Source organism: Mastigoproctus giganteus, chromosome 10, assembly GCF_048544385.1.
Source record: "Mastigoproctus giganteus isolate SK-2022 chromosome 10, ASM4854438v1, whole genome shotgun sequence".
NCBI classification, from domain to species: Eukaryota; Metazoa; Arthropoda; class Arachnida; order Uropygi; family Thelyphonidae; genus Mastigoproctus; species Mastigoproctus giganteus.
The window spans coordinates 108,073,418-108,095,057 of record NC_143584.1 but is presented as its reverse complement, the minus strand read 5'-3'; the positions used below and the strand labels follow the sequence as shown (position 1 = coordinate 108,095,057).

Sequence of the window (21,640 nt, the reverse complement as noted above, 5' to 3'; positions counted from 1 at the left end):
ATGATTGAGCTGTATAAGATCTTGAATGGTTTAAGCAAGCTCAATGACGAGGTGCCTCCGTAGGTGGGCAGGAGCAGTAGTGCGTTGCACACGCCTCTTGATTAGACCGGGGTTCCAGCCTGTGACCACCAAAAACGAAGGATGCGGAAAGGTCAGGGAATGACCACCGCATATCCCCGGAGCAATATGGCCTTAGTTGCTAATGCTCCTAAAAAACCAAATAACAAACAACAACTCAATGCTAATGGGATTCTTTCTCTTGCTCACATTATTCACCTCAGTGGGCATAAATTCAAATTGGGGAAAGACAGTTGTAGAATAGATGTGCGGAAGTTTGCCTTTAGTCAGTGGGTAGTTGATTGCTAGAACAGACTTCCATCTGTTGTTGTGGAAGTTGATAGCTTAAATAAATTTAAGGCTGAACTAGACAAACATTTGGAGTGACCGGATGGTTGAAATGATGGTTTTTTTTTTTTTTTTTTTTTTTTTTGGCTGATGCTGTATAAGTTTACTTTCTTGCATCATATGCCTCTACAATGCTGAAAGTACCACACCCTCGGTGCTGTAGCTGATGCACCAAAAAAAAAAAAAAAAAAAGAAATCCAAAACAACAATGATATGAAATTTTCATTAATTTTTAATTTCAGTGTCCTGTTCCTGAATAGTATTACACTTTTAACACTTGAATGAGGGATTGGTTTGAATGTAATTTTATATTATTGTTAATATTTTATATATATATATATATATATATAGTAGATATGGCAAATAGTTAACAGTTGAAAGGTAAAATATTCAATTGTGAAGGTGATGCAAACAGTGGAAACTATAGCAAAAACCAAAAAATCAAAGACCTAATAAAGGTGAGAAGAGCTGATTAATGCCATCAATGTCTAGATAAAACATTACATCAGTCTTAATAACTAGGAACATAGTATGAACGAGTAGGTGGTAACTAAGGGATGTGATATCAATCCTAGCTGACTTTGCTCCATGGTATAACCTAGTAGGGAAACATATAATTGTTATAGGCAAAATAAAACAAATAAATAAGGATAATTACTAAATTCCCATGTCAAGCCAATTGCAGTATAGATTGGTGGATACACATTACAAAGGACTTTATCGAGGGCTAACCCTTGCAATGTGTTTACCTACAATTAGCGAGCTATCAGTTTCTGTTGTCCTCTGCTTGTTATACCTGATGAATCATAAGGTATCATAAGGATATCTAATTCGTTAAGATATACTGGATTATAGTATGAGATATTTAGATAAGGTGGGGGGGGGAAACAATTTTAAGGTGGTTAACAAGCTAGATGACTTTAGCCCGACCGATAGCCCAGACCATGAAAACAATGTAAAAACCAAATAATGGTGATAGTAGAGAACCAATAATGCTTTATAAACTTGTTATTTGATGATAAAAGATAGTCAGCTATGCTAAAGAAAGGAGAACGGAAACAAGGTTATAGGAAGGTGATAGTACCTCAATCCCCCTCGAATTGCTCTAATAGTTCTTGAGGTATGAAATGTAGAAAAAGATAGTGTATAGTTAAAGTGAAGGAAGAGAGGTAAAGCAATTACTTCGGAAAATACCGGGAGCGTAACTTCCCGTCTCTTGTAGTAAGAGAACCTGGTATTGCAGTAGAGTTGTATAGCCAAAATTTGGAAAGCATAAAATAATATAAAATAAAATAAAATCAAATAAAATAACATAATAATATAAATTATTGAATGAAGAAAAGAATGGCTAGTTCCTGATTACTTACAGCAATGTGTAACTAGTAAAGCAGACTTACCACAAAGCTACGACGCGGGAAAAAAAACCACGTTGTGGCATGCGTGTTAAAATATATAGGTATTGTATATGATGCCAGCGCCCTCTTACTGGCAAGTAGTTGGATGCGAAAATAATTTATAGCTTAAACCAAGATGGCCTGCGAGCCAACGGTAAACTAGGCAGGTGGTAGATGGTTCTCCTGAAAAATGAAGGAAGAGTAAGGCAAGAAAGAAGCTAAGAATTGATTACTGCCTTAGAAGCAAATACAGGTACAACTTTTTCAATGAGTGTAAGCTGTATTAAATATGCTCCTAAGGCAGTGCCTAGTTATATACATATTTACAGGCTCTGTAAAACCGTCAAGATAATATAATCCAGTGGTGGAAGATTTACTTCCTCAAAACCGCAGTTATAATATGATGGTGGTCGATGTTATTATGGTATTTTTTTAAGGCTATTTGCATGGCCGTATGTAGGTTTATATTTGTGAAGCGTATTGGGAATCCATTCTCAGATAACTTATGCTTAAAGACTGTAAGAGCTCTAATTATGTTGTCTGCGTTGTTGCATATTTTAACTAATCTAATACTCTGGGATAATATTAAATTTTTTTGGATTCTTATGGAGATGTTTGAGTGCCAGTATATAAATATATATTTTAAACAGGAATATAAGTTTACAGAAGAAAATCCTCTGATAGAACACCCAGAACCTTTTGAAGAAGGACTGAAAAAGCTGAAAGAAGGAGATTTACCTAGTGCTGTGCTATTATTTGAAGCTTCTGTGCAGAAGGACCCTACTCACATATTGGTAAGTTAATTGAGTTACTGTTATAATAATTACTTTTTTTAGTAATAATATTATTTCTCAACAAATGTTAGTATTCCGAATATGAAATATCTTGATTCCATTTCAAATGGTGTAACAATCTATTAAACCATTGTTTTCAATGCAGCTTTTGTACTGTACAGAGTTATAATTATTTATAAATTAAAAACAATTTTTCTTATGCTGTGGATATTGAAAGAATTTTGAATTGACACTGTGTTAGTCTAGTGCAGATCATTGTACCATACCTTCAACCATACTAACTGGAACCTGACCTGCACTGTTTGTACTCACATGAAAAAAAAAATTTTTTTTTATATTTCAATAATAATGCAATAAATCACTGGATCAACAATATTAATTGTTTTATTGTATTAATACACAAAAACCTAAAAACAGAAATAAATAGAAAAAAATGTACTGAAAATATATTAATGGCATAATTAATTTTACACAATTTTTTAAATTGCTATGCAGAAAGAGGTCATCATCAACAGCTTTTGAGTTCAACTAAGTCCTTTCTTATATGAGAATTACCACTGCAGAAATCTCCTTCATTGGCTGCACTGCTGGCAGGAATGGCAAAATTGAAGTGAGTCACAGCTACAAGATTTGGAAAAAATGATATTCCCCCCCCCCCACCATTTAAATTTCAACAACTGAAAATCTTCTGCATTGTCAGAAATTTGTTAGTTTCATTGTGATATGAAATTGTGATATTGTGATATCTTTCAGGAGAGACTGCTTCTACAGGGATGGGATACACTTAAATAGAAAGGGTGCAAGAATGTTTGCTGATGCTATCGAGACAGTAGCCACTGGCAGAGGTGAAAGTGATTCTTGCACTGCTTCTATTGGAATGAGCCCCCCCCCACCATTTAAATTTCAACAACTGAAAATCTTCTGCATTGTCAGAAATTTGTTAGTTTCATTGTGATATGAAATTGTGATATTGTGATATCTTTCAGGAGAGACTGCTTCTACAGGGATGGGATACACTTAAATAGAAAGGGTGCAAGAATGTTTGCTGATGCTATCGAGGCAGTGTTAGGTGGGTCGGAAAACTGCTAGATTGGGGGGATACAAGGACTAATAGATTAACAGTAGCCACTGGCAGAGGTGAAAGTGATTCTTGCACTGCTTCTATTGGAATGAGCCGCAGCCTGGAAAATAAGATGCAGGATATTTCAGAGACTGCTGGGAATCATCATCATCATCAGCCATTTTCAATCCACTGCAGGATGAAGGCCTCTCCAGCAACTTTCCAGTTCCTTCTGTTTTGAGCACTAGCCATCCATTTACTACTCAAAAACTCATGAATTTCATCTATCCCTCTCCGCCTTTGTCTTCCAGGTTTTCTTCTAGCTCCTCTTGGGTACCATTCTGTTATTTTCTTAGTCCATCTGTCATCATGTCTTCTAGCTATGTGTCCTGCCCAAGACCATTTTAGTTCTTTAGTTTTGATAAGAATGTCCTTTACTTGAATTTGCTGCCTAATCCATGTGTTTCTCTTCTTATCTAACAGTCTGATTCCCAATATAATTCGTTCCATTCTTCGCTGTGTAGTTCTTAGCTTCTCTTCCATTCTTTTGGTGAGTGCCCAAGTTTCACTTCCATACGTCATGGTGGGGAGTATACATTGATTCATTATTTTACGTTTCAGACAAACTGGGATATTGCTCTTCAGTATGTGGCTATATTTCCTGAATGCTATCCATCCAAAATTTATTCTTCTCTTGACTTCCAGCCATTTATCATTATTACAGCTAATAACTTGTCCCAGATAAGTATATGACTCCACCTTTTCAATTACTGCTCCTTCAATCATTATTTCCATTTCCGTGGCATACTTGTTCATCATTACTTTTGTTTTAGCCATATTCATCTTTAGTCCAAAATCCTTACTAACTGTGCATAACTGATTAAGATTTTCCTCTAATTCTTTGGGATCGTGGCTTACGACCACAATGTCATCTGCAAATCGTAAATGGTTTAGGTACTCTCCGTTCACATTGACTCCTTTCTGCGACCAGTCTAATCTTCTGAAAGCTTCCTCAAGGGCAGCAGTAAACAGCTTCGGAGATATTGTATCTCCTTGTCGAACTCCTCTCTCGATTTTAAATTTGCTACTATCTTTGTCTAGTCTAATAAAGGATGTAGCACTCTCATATATTTTCTTCAAAATCATAATATATGGAGTATCTATGCCTTGTCTTTCCAGTGCCCCAAACATTGCCTTATGCTGTATGGAGTCAAATGCCTTTTCATAATCCACAAATGCCAGGCATAATGGTGTTTTATATTCATTTGCTTTCTCCATTAGCTGTGATATTACGTGAAGGTGATCCATAGTTGAGAATCCTGTCCTAAAGCCAGCTTGCTCTTTCGGTTGATTCTCATCAAGTATTCTTTCTAATCTGTTAGTAATGACCCTTGTGAACAACTTGTAGATATGGGATAACAAGCTAATTGGTCTATAATTTCCAATTTCTGATTTATCTCCTTTCTTATGCAGCAAAACTATGATTGCATTATTCCACTGCTTAGGCATCACACCTTTTATAATGCACTTTGTGAAGAGCCTTGCTGGGAATCATTGGGGTACAAATAAACACATAGGTTGTGTTAGGGTAACTAAGAAAAAGAACAGGTGCATATACTTGCGTGTACACCAATACTAGGAGTTTAGTAAATAAATTTGATGAATTTGAGGTATTGCTCAAAACATCAAAGGCAGATATTGTGGGGATTTCAGAGACGTGGTGTCACACAAATATAAGGAATGCAGAACTGGAATTTGGGGAGTACAATGTCTACAGAAAGGATAGACAGGATAGGAAGGGAGGAGGGGTTATGCTATTAGTTAAGAAATACATAAAATCCAAGGAAGTGAAGCCAGTCGACATTGCTGGACAGTGCAGTGTCGAGTCAGTTTGGTGTGACATAAGCATTGGGAGATCAAAATTGAGAGTAGGAGTGTGCTATAGGCCTAATGACTCTGATGAGTATAACAATAAACTGTACGGGGAAATAGAGTGGGCCAGTAAATCAGAGAGTCTTATAATGGGGAATTTTAATTTCCCAGATATTGACTGGAATTTGGGGGCTGGTCACTCACACACTAGCAAGGCTTTTGTGGATTTATTGGATGATTGTTTTCTACATCAGCATGTTTGGGAGGCAACTAGAGGGAGTAATACTCTTGATTTGATTATCAGTAGTGATTCTTCATGCATTAAGAATCTGCAGGTAAATGAACCACTAGGTGGTAGCGATCACAGTGTGCTGAAGTGGGATTTACTCAAAGAGGTAACTACCATTAGGGGTAAAAGGAAGGGTTATTGCTTTCGTAAAGGCGACTACGATGGACTGAGACAGTATTTAAATTCTATACAGTGGGACCAACTGATGATGTTACCAACAGCAAATTCAAAATGGGAAGCATTCAAAGAACTTATCTTGGAAGCTACTAGGCTTTACATACCAACTAAGAAATATTGTTCAAGGTATAGGCCTAAGTGGATGTCAGATGAACTAATGAGACATATGGCAGAGAAGAAAAATGCATGGGATACTTACAAATTAACACATGACACAGAAGCCTATGATAAATACAAGTTGATCTGTAACCAAGTTACAAAGGAGGTTAGGCAGGCGAAGGCAGATTATGAGAAATCTTTGACAAGGGATGCAAAGAAAAACAGCAAAGAGTTCTTTACTTATGTAAACTCTAGAAGGAAGTGGATGAATCAGATTGGTCCACTTGATATCGATGGGTCAACTGTTGATGATCCTGTTCAGGTAGCTAACAAACTAAATGAATATTTTGCATCGACATTCACACATGAGGAGTTATTCAGCTAGGGGAATGCCAGAGGTGTATTCAACTCTGGCAGTAAGCTAGAGAATCTTGTAATAACTGAGAGTAAAGTGGAGGAGAAATTGTTGAAGATAAATACAAGAAAGGCACCTGGGGTGGATGGGATCTATCCAGTTATATTAAGGGAAGCAGCAAAGGAAGTAAGCAAACCCTTAGCCATAATTATGAGAGCTTCCTTGGGCTCAGGGGAAGTACCCATGGACTGGAGATGTGCAAATGTGACCCCAATTCACAAAGGAGGATCAAAGGGCGACACAAGTAATTATAGACCTGTTAGTTTAACTTCTGTTCCTGGAAAATTAATGGAGGCACTGGTTAAAGAAGCACTGCAGGATCATCTAGACAAGACTTCAGTTATAGCTCACACACAACATGGTTTTGTTAAGGGGAAGTCTTGCCTGACCAATTTGAATGGATACTATGATGCAGTCACAAAAGAACTGGATGCAGGGAATAACTTTGATATTATATACTTGGATCTTAGAAAGGCTTTTGATACTGTTGCACATGGAAGACTGCTGCACAAATTGGAGCAGTGTGGCATTGGAGGCAAATTGCTGCTATGGATAAAGGGGTGATTGAGGTGGAGAAGACAGAGAGTGGTAATCAATGGACACTGCTCATCGTGGGTTCAGTATTGGGTCCATTATTGTTTTCTGTATTTATAAATGATATTGATGATGGTATATCAAGCTTAATGTCCAAGTTTGCAGATGATACGAAGGTTGGCAGGGTTGACAAGGACACTACTGACACTATGCTACTGCAACAGGATCTGGAAAGGTTGAGCAGATGGGCTGAGAGGTGGCAAATGAAGTTTAACATTCACAAATGTAAAGTACTACATATGGGAAACAACAACCCCAGAGCAACGTATCAACTCTGTGGTACTACGCTGACAGTGGTAGAGAATGAAAGGGACCTGGGGGTGGTTGTGCAGGCAGATATGAAGTTTTCTGAGCAGTGCAGATGGGCTGCAAGAGTAGCTCATGGTGTATTGTCGATGATATATAGGAATTTTTCTAGCAGGGATAAGGAGGTGATTATTCCCTTGTATAAGGCAATGGTCAGACCGCACCTAGAGTACTGTATACAGGTCTGGAGGCCTCATTTCAAGAAGGATGTAGAGATGCTGGAACGAGTACAGAGAAGGGCAACAAGATTAGTGAATGGAACAAAGGGGTGCTCTTACGAAGAAAGGCTTAAGTTTTGCAAATTACAGTGTCTGGAGACTAGGCACCGGCGAGGTGATCTGATAGAGGTGTATAAAGCCTTGAATGGTTTGAGCATGCTCAATGCTGATGGGATTCTTCCTCTTGCTCAGAATAATCACCTGAGAGGGCATAAATTCAAATTGAGGAAAGACAGATGTAGGATAGACGTGAGGAAATTTGCCTTTAGCCAGCGGGTGGTTGGTTGCTGGAATAGACTTCCATCCTTTGTCGTGGAAGTTGATAGCCTAAATAAGTTTAAGGCTCAGCTGGACAGGTATTTCAAATGAACAGAGGGGTGAAGTGGAAGTGGTTATTTTTTATTTATTTATTTATTTTTTTTGGCTGATGCTGCATAAGCTTGCTTTCTTGCATCAAATGCCTCTACGAATGCTAATGCTAATATAATTTTGAATTTTGGCAGGTAGAGGTTCAACATTTTCATCACTTGAATCTTCTACATCAAATAAATAGTCTTCCTTCTTTTTCTTTCCATGAACCATTTTACTCTGGTCTTTTGGTCTCGGGTGGCAGTGATGTGGTTGTGACTTCTAGTTTAGTATTAAGTGTTTTTTTTTTTTTTTTTTTTTCACTTACCAGTTCTTTCTTCATTTCTTACTTCTATTCTTTCTGCTTCATTATCCAAAAAGAATTTTTTTGTTCTGAAACTATTCAAAGAAAAAACAAAGCTATTTTGTGTAATAGATGCAGTAGAAATTTTTGTTGGAGAATAGGCAGACTAAAAATCAATTTTAGCAAGACTGGAATGTTGTCTTCAGGGCCAGACACGCACATTCTAAATATTGCAGGTTTTAAAATCAAACAAGTCGATAAATTCAAATATTTGGGATCAATATTACAAAGTGATGCATTATCCCAAGCAGAGATCAATAAGAGAATTACAGACAGCAGAAAGGCTATCGGCATGTTAAACTCTGTTCTGTGGAGCAAAAATATCCTAAATAAAACAAAGAAACTTATATTTAAAACGATTGTACAAAGTCTTCTATTGTATGGAGCGGAAACCTGGACATTCAATAGGCGAGCGGAAAACAAATTGCTCTCCACAGAAATGGATTTTTGGAGACGCTCAGCAGGAACTTCTAGAAGAGACAGAAAACGGAATGAAGACATAAGGGAAAAAATGGAAGTGAAAAAGACTATTATTGACACCATCAAAGAAAAGCGTCTAACATGGTATGGACATGTAAAATGGATGCAAGAAAACAGATATCCAAAGGCTATCCTGGAATGGATACCTCCTGGAAGAAGGAAAAGAGGAAGACCTAGGAGGACATGGATGGATGGAGTACGGGAGTGCATGACAGCCCGAGGCTTAACCGACCAAGACACCTTGAACCGCACTTTATGGCGGGAAAAAATTCCTAACAAGAAATAACTTGTAGGCTGAGGAAACCCATTGTAAATGGAAACACTTCTGTTGAAGAAGAAGAATAGACAGACATTTCCTTTTAAGTTCAGAAATAATTTCTCCGTCCATAACTGAAGGCTGGAGGTGCTATTCTAGTCTTCTAAACCAGACTATGGTTAAGCGTAGTGTTGGCTTATTTGAAGCTTCTGACGCATTCGAAGGTTTTTTAAATCGCTCCAGAAATTCAACATTTTCTATTAAGTAAGCATTGAAATCATCAAGATGATGCTCCTCCAATTGTCCAGCAGTATTTCCTTAATCTGATCATACTGCTTGTAAACAGATTTGAATAATGTGAACAAGCTGTTCCATCTGGTTTCTTGACAGTTTTTTAAAACAATTCTGTAGATTTAATTGTTTAAATACTTAACAAGATGGTTCCCAGCATTGATTGCATTTTCTACATTCCAGAGATTATCTGTATTTTCTGCATCTCTAAATTCAAACATGTGATGCAAAATTATGTTTATTAAATGTGTAGAACAGTTGAAGCATTTAACACTTTTTAATGCTTATGTCATATTTGCACCATAATCAGTTATATAAACCAGGTTAGGGGAAAAACGTCTAATTCATATCTCCAAAGACTTTGAATTATTGCCAACTTAATATTATCAACTGTTTTTTTTTCGAGAAATATCCTATTCTGTTGTTCATAATACACTTTCTACCAAAGATCAAGTTCAGCATTGGTCGTGTCTTTTGAGGTAGTGATAATCATCATGGTAAGATCCAATGTTCCTTTCATTTCTAGTGTACAGCTCTAAAATGGTTTTTAAAGGCCAGCTGCTTGATAGTCTGCTGGACTGAACCTGTTGTCAGCTCACTAGGAGGCATCTGGATTAGCTATTGTATTTATAATCTTGCTGCAACTGCTATGCTAGCTAGTGGCTAAAGGGAACCCAGAGGCATTACCAAGGAGGCTGTTACTTCAAAGAGTTGGGTATATTCTTATTTTGTTTGTATGCCACATCCTAAAATTTCATCAGTTCATATGGCATGATTTCCCACCCCTCTCCAAATTTACCTCATCTATATTATATGCATCTGAATTTAAATTTAACAAAAAGTAATCTAACAACAATAAAAGAAATTGTGAATTGTCAAACTAATGGAACAAGCTTATCTGCAAAAACATCTAAACTTCTCAAAAACTGCCTAATTTGTTTCACAAATATGTTAACTCAGTTCCATTTTCACGATTTCAAGCCCTCCTTTTTCTGATGGTGGCTCAGTTATCAGTTGACAACAATCACTCATCCCTGTTGTTGCAATTATTTGCTCCATGATCATTATTGCTTCATTGATGATTCTTAAAATGAAATTTCCTCTTTTTGATCTGCACTGATATAAAAATCTCTTTATACCCCATTCGGAAAATTCATCTGTTGCCTCTGTTGCTCTTCCAGTTTTACAGATAATTCAAAACGTTGGCTTCCATCTTTTAATGGCCATTCACAACTACTTGCTCATTTACCTACTAAAATATTGGATAATCCTAACCACACACACACACATCCAATACACATGCTCATTTCCTCACCAGTTAAGCCTATCTTCCTTTGGCACTTCAAGAATCTGAAATGAGATGATCTGTGAATTTCTGTGCTGTTCTTTGTTGGATTACTGTTGTTAACCTTCAAGTCAAAATGTTTGCTCAGATTATGTCAGTGAAATCATTCACATAAGGTTGAAATCCTTTATTCCTCATTCTGCCCTAAAATCCTTTATTCCTCATTCTGCCCTAAAATCCTTTATCTAGACTGGTGTTCTGATAAATGAGCTAAGGCTGTTCAAGGTAAGAACATAGCATATTGTACTTAGCTTGTATTACAAATCCCCAACTTCATTTTTTGTCTACATTATTGAGTAAAAAATTGTAAAATAGTTATCAACCAATCAAAACTCTATTTTGAATAGGCTAGAATAGGAAACTTTCTTACTGTCCAGCTAGTAGTGAAAACTTCTTGTGTTTGACACAATTGACCACAGCCTCTGTCCACCTCTATTACAACCTGATGGTTCTATGAAAATGATACTACAATCCAGTTTGTCCCCTAATGTAAATTTATTTTGCTAGGGTAGTCAGTTGGTTTATCCAATAAAATATGGGCACTCATAAAAACCGTTTGAAGGCTAAAAGCTGTAAACCATTGGCTGGCATATTTAAATTGTGTGTAACTAACAAAAGAGAAATCTGTAGCAGCATATCAGAAGAAATTTTCATCCAGGGTTTTTACTCCCAAGAAAATAATAGAAATGAGACAACAACAACAAACAAGCCTCATGTAAAACAACATAACAGCCATCCTTTGGTCTTTGGCAGTATACATATATGAAAATGTACTTACAGTTCCCTTTATTGACAATCATGCTCCAAGTCTACCTCCCTGCAAGCATCTTAGATGAGCAAATTATTCTGCTTCTCTCTAGGATGAATGCAATTCCTGTAGGCTGGACTTCATCAACTCCAGTGCAATTTTCCTTTACTATCCAGGTCAAGTTTTCCCACTGTATATAATCTGTTTACACTGACAGCTAACCATTCCCTCTTATTGTATTATCAAGCCTTTTTCAGTAATGGTGAACACATGGGTCAAACCTGAAACTCGTAATCTTACAAAATCAACTTGCGCACCAAAAACATGCTCCCAGAACACACTTTTCTGTCCTCAACCTTTCCTTTCTTAGGGCCTCTATTCTGCCAATCACAGTTCTTTGTTTGGGTGACAACAGTTATATGAGCAAAACTTTTCCTTGCAATTTGCAAAATGGCTACACTGAGACTGCACCCAATAAGCAACTATCAAAAACCTTATGTATTTCTGGTTTCTTTTAATTTCTCCCCAGAGGATTAACATTTCTCTGAATGTGGTGAAAATACTCTGGCATTTGTTAAGGCAAAAGGCTCTCATATCACTGACTTTGACAAGTTGCACCTGAACTAGGTTAAAAGAAAGTGGGAGGGGGAGTTTTCTATGAAAGTCCTACCTGCTAGATTAGGTCTGAATACACAGACAATTACACACGGAAGATTTTTTTTTACATAAAATTTAATTTTTTCTTTATCAAGCTGAACTTGTTAGTGGATGCTTATAATACGCCCTCTTTAATTAAAATTTTAATTACCCCCAATTAAAATTTCTGGCTTGATTGCTCCTTATGCAAAAATCTTCATGGTTTATCCTCTTATCTGTTCTGCAGGCTACTTTTCACCTATCTCTGCTTCCTCACGTCCAAATCCAGATGAAGGTCATTGACCTGCTCATCCTCCTCCTGTAGAATGTCAAAGCTTGCCATTTTCTCATTGGTAACTACAAAGTCTCATATTCTATTCTCTCTTCATTGTTTTGGCTAGTCCTATTTAATTGCCCCCGGGTGCCAAGCGAATTCGAGGTCAAGCGATTTTTCTGCGATATATAGAGTGCTCATCAAAAGCGATTAAAGTTTTTTCTAATTTCGTACGTTTCTATTAGCAGCTTTACTTCTATATCGTTCTACACTTAAAAGCCACAAGTTAGAACAGAGAAAGGAAACTCACCTTTCTTTATTTATCCATATATTTCTATTTCCACTAACCAACTAACACTTTAACCACTTGGCCTCCTAGCGGCACTGCTCCTACCTCCCTGTGGCGGGGCCGGAAATCTTGGCAAGTAAGTCTACTTGTCAAGGGCTAAAAGGAGCAAACATGGCAAACACAGACCATCAGGATATTGAGAACGAAAATCCAAAGAGACAAAAGACTGATCGGATGGAGCAACCTTGCCCATCGTTCTTAATCATCCACTCTCTTACTAGTCAGCCCATTAATAAATTGTCTCCGATTGTCATACAAAAACATCTGGAGGGTATTGCAGGATCTCCCAAGACGGTGAAGAGACTGCAATCAGGAGACTTACTAGTAGAAACCACCAACCACAGACATTCCGAGAAGCTGTTATAACTTACAAGCTTTGCTAGCATTCCAGTTAAAATATCTCCACACACAACCCTAAATTCATCGAAGGGTGTGATCTCCAGTTGGGACTTATTGAATGTCACTGAGGAAGAAATAACCCAAGAGCTGCAGGGACAACACGTAATTGAAGCAAGACGAATAATGGCTAAAAAAGATAATGAACTTACACCTACAAGAAATATTATTCTCACCTTCAATACACCCAACTTACCCTCCTCTGTAAAAGCAGGTTATTTACTTTGCCGCCTCTGCCCTTACATTCCAAACCCTTTAAGATGTTACAAATGCCAAAGGTATGGCCACTCACAGCTGTATGTAGAGGAGTTCTGCCCAAATTGTGGCTCTGCAGATCACATACAAAGTAACTGTACATCTACAAAAATGACCTGCCCAAATTGCAAAGGTGTCCATCCTGCATATTCCAAGACATGTGAAAAGTAGAAAACCGAGAAAAAAATAGTAAAATACAAGGTTGAGAACAAAGTCAGTTACCCAGAAGTGAGAAAATTAGTTGCTCCTACTATAACCAAAAATATGACCTATGCCAATGCTGTAAAAAAATATCAGACAGTCTCCACTCAAACTGATGTAACAGTTCCCACTAACAAATCAATTTCTGATTGGGCTAGAAATGTTCTTTCTAAGCAACAATCCAAGTTCTCTGACCAGGCAAACAATACTCCTCTGACAATACCAGGGGCATCTCCTACTCCAGTCATAGATACTATATCCCACAGTTCAAACGCAAATGTAGTAAAAAATTTTCAGGACACAACCATGGACACGGATGGCACATCCATACAGGAAGATCCCCTTCTAGAAATCCATGCAGAAGAAGAAATGGACACAGGTCGGCTAGTTTTCTCCAAAAAAGATAATTCTAAATTAGAACGTCATAAGCCAGTAACCTTCAAAAAACAGTCAGATACATCTCCATCAATTAAACACAGATAATGCCTTGTATTTTACAATGGAATTGCAGAGGCTTTCGTTGCAACACAGATGATATCCACGATCTAATTAACCGATATTCTCCAGTTGCCCTTTGTCTTCAGGAAACTTACCTAACTTCGCAAATTTCTCCTTCAATAAAGAACTATTGCCTTTATCGAAGAGATTTTAATACAGCAAATGCTGCCCATGGTGGTGTAGCAATCCTGATAAATTCAAAGATCCCAATTAAATATATTCCACTTCAAACTGAAATAGAAGCTGTTGCTGTTCATATAACTCTCCATATTTCAATAACACTTGTCTCAATATACCTACTACCAAACCATACTTACTGTTTAAAAGATCTTGAAGATCGCTTCATACAGATACCTCCACCTCTCAATATATTAGGGGATTTTAACAGGCACCACCCCTTATGGGGCAATCCTAAAGTAGACACACGTGGTTGACTCGTTGAAAGCTTTCTAGAGTCATAAAACCTCACCTTACTCAATACTGGTGCGCACACTCACATACAACTCCCAACTGGACACACCTCAGCAATAGATCTCTCAATTTGTTCTCCAATACTCTTTCCAACCATAGAGTGGTACGTTTTAAATGATCCAATGGGCAGTGACCACCTTTCAATCATATGCAATGTTTTAATATCACAGACTCCTTCAAGCAAGCTCCGGAGGAAATGGAAATTTGTTCGTGCAAACTGGGCAAAATTTCGATCATCAATCTCTCTTGACGAGGAAAAAATCCAGCTCCAGAATATTGATAATGTAACAGATTACATCGCATCACATCTCCTAAAAGTGGCCAAGGACACAATACCATTATCAAATCCCCCTGATCGCAAGCATTATAATTACTGGTGGAATGACGAGTGCCCAAAAGCAAAGAAAGCAAAAATCAAAACCTGGAATTTATTTCGGCGATGTCCAACCACAACCAATCTCATTAATTATAAGAAGCTAAGAGCAAAAGCACGATTTGTACAAAGGCAAGCCAAGAAAGAATCCTGGACCCGTTTTGCATCGAACTTTAACAAAAACACTGATCCAAAAACTATATGGAAAAAAATTAGACAGTTATCTGGTAAGTTTCCTACTATACCTTTTCCAATCCTCTCCTGGAAAGGGCAAGATCTATCCAGTTCCTTAGATATTGCTAATGCTTTGGGCAATGCCATAAAATTTCAAACTGCACGTACTCTTCCATATAACAAATCTCTGCAATACTCTGAATTTCTGCATGCCATTAGAACAGCCCACAATGGTGCTGCCGGGCCAGATGGGATTTATTATGTCATGCTTCAACATCTTGATGACAAAGCTTTCAGCCTGCTTCTGGTTTTTTACAATCGTATATTTTTAGAAAATGTTTTTTCAGCTTCTTGGCATCACTCTACTGTTTTGGCATTCCTAAAACCTGGGGAAGATCCAACTAACCCCTATAGCTATAGACCGATCTCTCTCTCAAGCTGCCTGAGCAAAATCCTTGAAAAAATTGTCCACAGAAGACTTGTATGGATCATTGAGTCACAACATCTAATGAGCCATAGCCAATATGGCTTTCGTAAAAATAGGTCATGCTTAGATCTTATGGTCAAGGCTGAATTCGCCATTCGAAATGCCTTTGTTAAATGTGAACATCTTGTAATGGTTTCAGTAGATATCGAGAAGGCTTTTGACACTACCTGGCGGCATGGCATACTTGGTGATCTTTATTCTCTTGGTCTGCAAGGCAACCTTCCTATATTTGTTCAGAACTTCCTACGTACTAGATCGTTTCAAGTTCAGTACCAACATGCCCCCTCCAAAACATTTATACAGGAAGAAGGAGTACCACAGGAATCAGTACTGAGCACCAATCAGCTTCCAAATACAGTTGGGACCTACCTTTATGCAGATGATCTTTCCATCTCCTGCCATTCCCAAAACATGAGGTCTATTGAACGGCAGCTCCAGATATCACTTAATAAAATAAAACAGTGGGCCAGCTTCAATGGCTATCGACACTCGCAGCAGAAAACAGTTGCCATCCATTTTTGTAGACAGCGCAAACTTCATCCGGATCCTGAACTTCAAATTTATAATGTCTCCATCCCGGTCACTAATAGCATCAGATTTCTAGGATTAACACTTGATAATAAGTTAAATTTTATAGACCGCATTAAAAATGTACGTACTTCCTGTCTAAAAAAGTTAAATATACTCATAGCTTTATCCTCCCAAACATGGGGCGCAGATCGTACATCTCTGCTTCGGCTATATCGGGCATTAATCAGATCCCGTCTTGATTATGGAGCTCCCATCTATGATTCAGCAGATTGAGTGCATTGCACTGGTTTGATCCAATTCAACACAGTGCTTTGAGACTTTCACTCGGTGCTTTCAGAACATCACCAGAACATAGTCTCTACATTGATGCCCATGAACCCCCACTAACTTTACGTAGGAAAACACTGTTATTGAAGTATGCTGTCAAGATAAAGCTGTGCCATGCATCCGACTCAGTCATACCCGTTCAATCCACCATTAGAAAACCCCTTCAGAAATAAACCAAGCATAGTAAAGCCAGCTGGTCTTCACCTTCTTGAACTGATGCAAATTTGGAATGTTTCCATCCTTTCCGTACAACAGGTAACAACTTGTACTCAACCACCATGGGTTCCACCTCCTATACCGACCTGTGACACTTACCTCTCTCAATGGGGAAAGGACATTTTACAAACATCAAATATCAAACAACTTCACGAAGCTCACACTCAAAGATACTTTGACTTTTCTCCAATTTATACAGACGGCTCTAAATCTAATTCAAACGTTGGAGTGGCTGCAGTGTTTCCAAATACCGTTATTTCAGCATCCTTGCCATCTGAATTCAGTATTTTCTCAGCTGAATTATAGGCAATCAAACCAGCTTTACAGAATCTCTCTTCTGACTGTGCTTTAAAATCTGTTATTTACACTGATTCCCTCAGCTCAATCTTGGCTTTTACGTAACCCCTTAGATAAAGTACACCCTGTTCTAGACGAAATAAAAAGCATATTACTACAAATTGAAGAACGCAATCAACTGGTCACCTTCTGCTGGATTCCAGCTCATTCTGGCATTTTGGGCAAGGAACGGCTGATAAAGCTGCAAAAAATCCAACTAGCTTCGACTTAACTGATATCCCTGTTCCGCCATCAGACTATGCATTAACCATTCAGGCTGCATGCCTGTCAAAATGGACAGCAATATGGCACTCTCCAATTAATAATAAACTCTTTCAATTTAAACATGATCCAAAAATTTGGCGCTCCAGTGTCCGCACATCAAGACGAGAAGAGGTAGTCCTTTCAAGGGTAAGAATAGGACATACTTATCTGACCCACGTTTATTTACTCACAGTGAATGACCCACCACAGTGTCCACTTTGTAATATAAATCTGAGTATTAAACACATTCTCATTGACTGCCCTTACTATGAACAAGACAGAACTTCAACCCTGCTATCACTGGTTAATCTTCGTAGACCAATAACTTTAGAGAATCTCATTGGAGATGATGCAGATATTTCTGAATTTTTCAACTTCTTAAAGCAAACTGGACCTTTCAATCAATTCTGAATTTATGAAACTTTTTCATCTCTTTTTATAATAAATGAATAGGCACATTATAGCCAAAGTAGCTTATGCGCCATCAAACCTCCATATCAACAACAACCTATTTAATTTTGTTACATCAGTTTTTTTTTTTTTTTTTTTAACTACACTGAACTGTCTGACTGCTTTCTGTTTCCACACTCCCTTCTTCACTCGGTTACTCTTGATCTGGTTATCAGCAGTGATCATTCGTGTATTAAGAATTTGCAGATAAAGGAACCACTAGGTGGCAGTGATCACAGTGTACTGACGTGGGATTTACTTAAAGATTTAATTACCATCAGGGGTAAAGGAAAGGGTTTTTGCTTCCGTAAAGGTGAGTACAGTGGTCTCCGACAGTTTTTAAATTGTGTACAGTGGGATCAACTGATGATGTTACCAACAGTAAATTCTAAGAGGGAAGCATTCAAGGAATTAATCGTGGATGCTACTAAAAGTTTCATACCTATTAAGAAATATTGTTCAAGGTTTAGGCCTAAATGGTTACCTAATGAACTAATGAGACTCGAAACAGAGAAGAAAATGCATGGGATGCATACAAATTATCAAGCGACTCAGAAGCCTATGGCAGATATAAGCTAGTCTGTAATCAGGTCACAAAGGAGGTTAGGTAGGCGAAGGCAGATTACGAGAAATCCTTGGCAAAAGATGCTAAGAAAAACAGCAAGGATTTCTTTACTTACATAAACTCTAAAAGGAAGGGGATGAATCTGATTGGTCCACTTGACATCGATGCTTCGACTGTTGATGATCCTGCTCATATAGCAAACAAACTGAATGAGTATTTTCCATCTACATTCACACATGAGGAATTATTAAGGTTTGAAAATGGCAGAAGGTTATCAAATTGTAGCAGGATACTTAATGATTTTGTAATAACTGAGAGCAAAGTGGAGGAGAAATCGTTGAAGTTAAACATAAGAAAAGCACCTGGGTGGATGGGATCTATCCAGTTATATTAAAGGAGGCGGCAAAGCAACTAAGCAAACCCTTAGCCATAATTATGAGAGCATCCTTGGATTCAAGGGAGGTCCCCACGGACTGGAGATGTGCAAATGTATCCCCAATTCACAAAAAAGCGATCGAAGGGTGACACGAGTAATTACAGACCAGTTAGTTTAACTTCTGTTCCAGGTAAAATAATTGTGTCACTGGTTAAAGATGCATTGTAGGATCATCTAGACAAGACTGCAGCAATAATTCAGACACAGCATGGGTTTGTTAAGGGAAAGTCTTGTCTGACAAATTTGATAGGATATTATGATGTGGTTACAAAGGAACTGGATGCAAAAAATAATTTTGATATCATATATTTGGATTTCAGGAAAGGTTTTGACACTGTTGCTCATGGAAGACTTGTACAAATTGGAGCAGAATGGTATTAAGGGTAAGTTGCTAGAATGGATAAAAGGATGGTTAAGTGGGAGAAGACAGAGGGTGGTAATCAATGGGTGCTGCTCTTCGTGGACTAATGTTATTAGTGGAGTCCCATAGGGTTCGGTGTTAGGTCCACTGTTGTTTTTTATATTTATCAATGATATTGATGAAGGTATATCAGGCTTAATGTCGAAGTTTGCAGATGTTACAAAGGTTGGCAGGGTTGTTAATGACAGTAATGGCAGTGTGCTACTGCAACAGGATCTGGATAATGTGGGCAGATGGGCTAAGAAGTGGCAACTCAAGTTTAACCTTGACAAATGCAAAGTACTGCATATGGGAAGAAGTAACCCCAGAGAAACGTACAAACTGTGTGGTACTACACTTAAGGTGGTAGAAAATGAAAAAGACCTGGGAGTAATCGTGCAGTCAGATATGAAGTTTTCTGAGCAATGCAGACAGGCTGCCAGGGCAGGTCATGGGGTTTTGTCAATGATATATAGGAATTTTGCTAGCAGGGAAAAGGAGGTGATTATCCCTCTGTATAAGGAAATGGTCAGGCCACGCCTTGAGTACTACAGGTCTGGAGGCCTCATTTTAGGAAGGATGTAGATTTACTTGAGCGTGTACAGAGAAGGGCAACAAGATTGGTGAGGGGAATGAAGGGATCCTCTTACCAAGAGAGGCTTAAGTTTTGCAAATTGCAGTGGCTGGAGACTAGGCACCTGCGCGGTGATCTGATTGAGGTATATAAGGCCTTGAATGGGTTGAGCACGCTGAATTCTGATGGGATCCTTCCACTTGTTCAGAATACGAACCTAAGGGGGCATAAATTCAAATTAAGAAAAGACAGATGTAGAATAGATGTGGGGAAATTTGCCTTTAGCCAGTGTGTGGTTAATTGCCTGAACAAACTTCCGTCCGTTGTTGTGGAAGTTGATAGGTTGAATAAATTTAAGGAGGAACTGGAGAGGAGGCATTTGGAGGGAATGGTGTGATTTTTTTTTTTTTTTTTGGCTGATGCTGCATAAGCTCATACACTTGCTTTCTTGCATCACATGCCACTGCTACTACTACTACTAATAGCATTTCCTATCCTGTCTATCCTTTCAGTAGACGTTGTACTCCCCAAATTCCAGTTCTGCATTCCTTATATCTGTGTAACACCACGTCTCATATATTTCAACAATATCCACCTTTGATGATTTGAGCAATACCTCAAATTCATCAAATTTATTTACCAAACTCCTAGCGTTGGTGTACATGCAAGTATACATGCACCTGTTTATATTCTTAGCTACCCTAACACAACCCATGTGTTTACTTGTACTGCAATGACTCCCAGCAGTCTCTGAAATATCCTGCATCTTGTTTTTCAGGCTTCTGCTCATTCCAATAGAAGCAGTGCAAAAATCACTTTCACCTCTGCCAGTGGCTACTTTTAATCTATTAGTCCTTGTATCCCCCCAAGCAAGCTAGCAGTTTTCCGACCTACCTAACACTGCCTCGATAGCATCAGCAAATATTCTTGCACCCTTTTTATTTAAGTGTATCCCATCCCTGTAGAAGCAGTCTCTCCTGTTAACAAGTACAGTCCAGGCTGAAAAAAATTCTACCCCTTGAGCCTTGCACAATCTTTCCAGGGCCGAATTGATCGACAAGGCTCTCATCATATACTCCCTTCTATCCTGTCTGGGCAGAATTGCAGACACTTTCAAATTCAACCCTAATTCAAGCCTTTTTTCAACAGTGACCTGTACTTGTTAAGTAATTCTGCCGGTCTCTTACTCTTGATATCATTAGTGCCAACGTGTACAACTATATCAATTTTTGTGCCCTTAAAAGATGATATCCGCTCTAGAACATCATCAACCTTTGCACCTGGCAGTTTAGGTGGTAGATGACTTTCATCAACCGGTGAAATACCACCACTTTGCTTATTGGAGGCTTGAAGTGGTGAAACCCATGTTTAGTCTCTAGAGCAAAGTTTCCGGCAACCCTCTCCCCCCATACTTCTCCTTCAACCCATGCACGGTACTACCCAAGCACGGTACTAAGTACTATAGGTTCTAATACATCTCGTGTTTGGGGTTCACATAAAAAAAAAAAAAAAAAACACCCTGGTCCTGTTCCACCTATCCTTTTTACAAAGCATGTTCCCCATTTCCCTGACAATAGTCACGGAAAACTACTAGTTCCTGTCTTCCTTTTCTTTGAGAAAACAGTGGCAGGAGAAAGCTAACTGATACTGCTAAAAAACAAAATCATTGCATTGATCAGTCCAAAATCAATTTTCAGTTTTGATTTTTTTATGCAGGATGGAGTACCAGCTCACTGTGTAAAAATTGTCCATAGATTCATAAGCATGATCCTCTGCCCAGGGGGTGGAGGGTCATGCTTCTTATGAAAAGCAGCCTGAGTGTGAAAAGAGGTTTTGCTGAGTCTGAAGTTACGTCTCCCAGCATGGAATCTGTGTGGTGTGAGTTAGTTTGAAAGCAAAGGAACAATGAAAGTGGGAGTAATCTATAGACCAGTAGATTGTGAGCATATGACGAGAGTCTTTATATCTAAAT

At 38.2% G+C, this 21,640-nt stretch overlaps 1 protein-coding gene across 4 annotated transcripts in view; it reads left to right on the top strand.

The window, feature by feature from the left end:
* Pex5 (peroxisomal biogenesis factor 5) overlaps nt 1-21,640 on the top strand; it is a 321,598-nt gene that overhangs the window by 184,703 nt on the left and 115,255 nt on the right. For all 4 annotated transcript variants that reach the window (XM_090383596.1, XM_090383595.1, XM_090383597.1 and 1 more), the window contains exon 11: nt 2,450-2,593. In XM_090383596.1, coding sequence (XP_090239722.1) covers nt 2,450-2,593 — 144 coding nt within the window. The remainder of the gene's footprint in view (nt 1-2,449; nt 2,594-21,640) is intronic.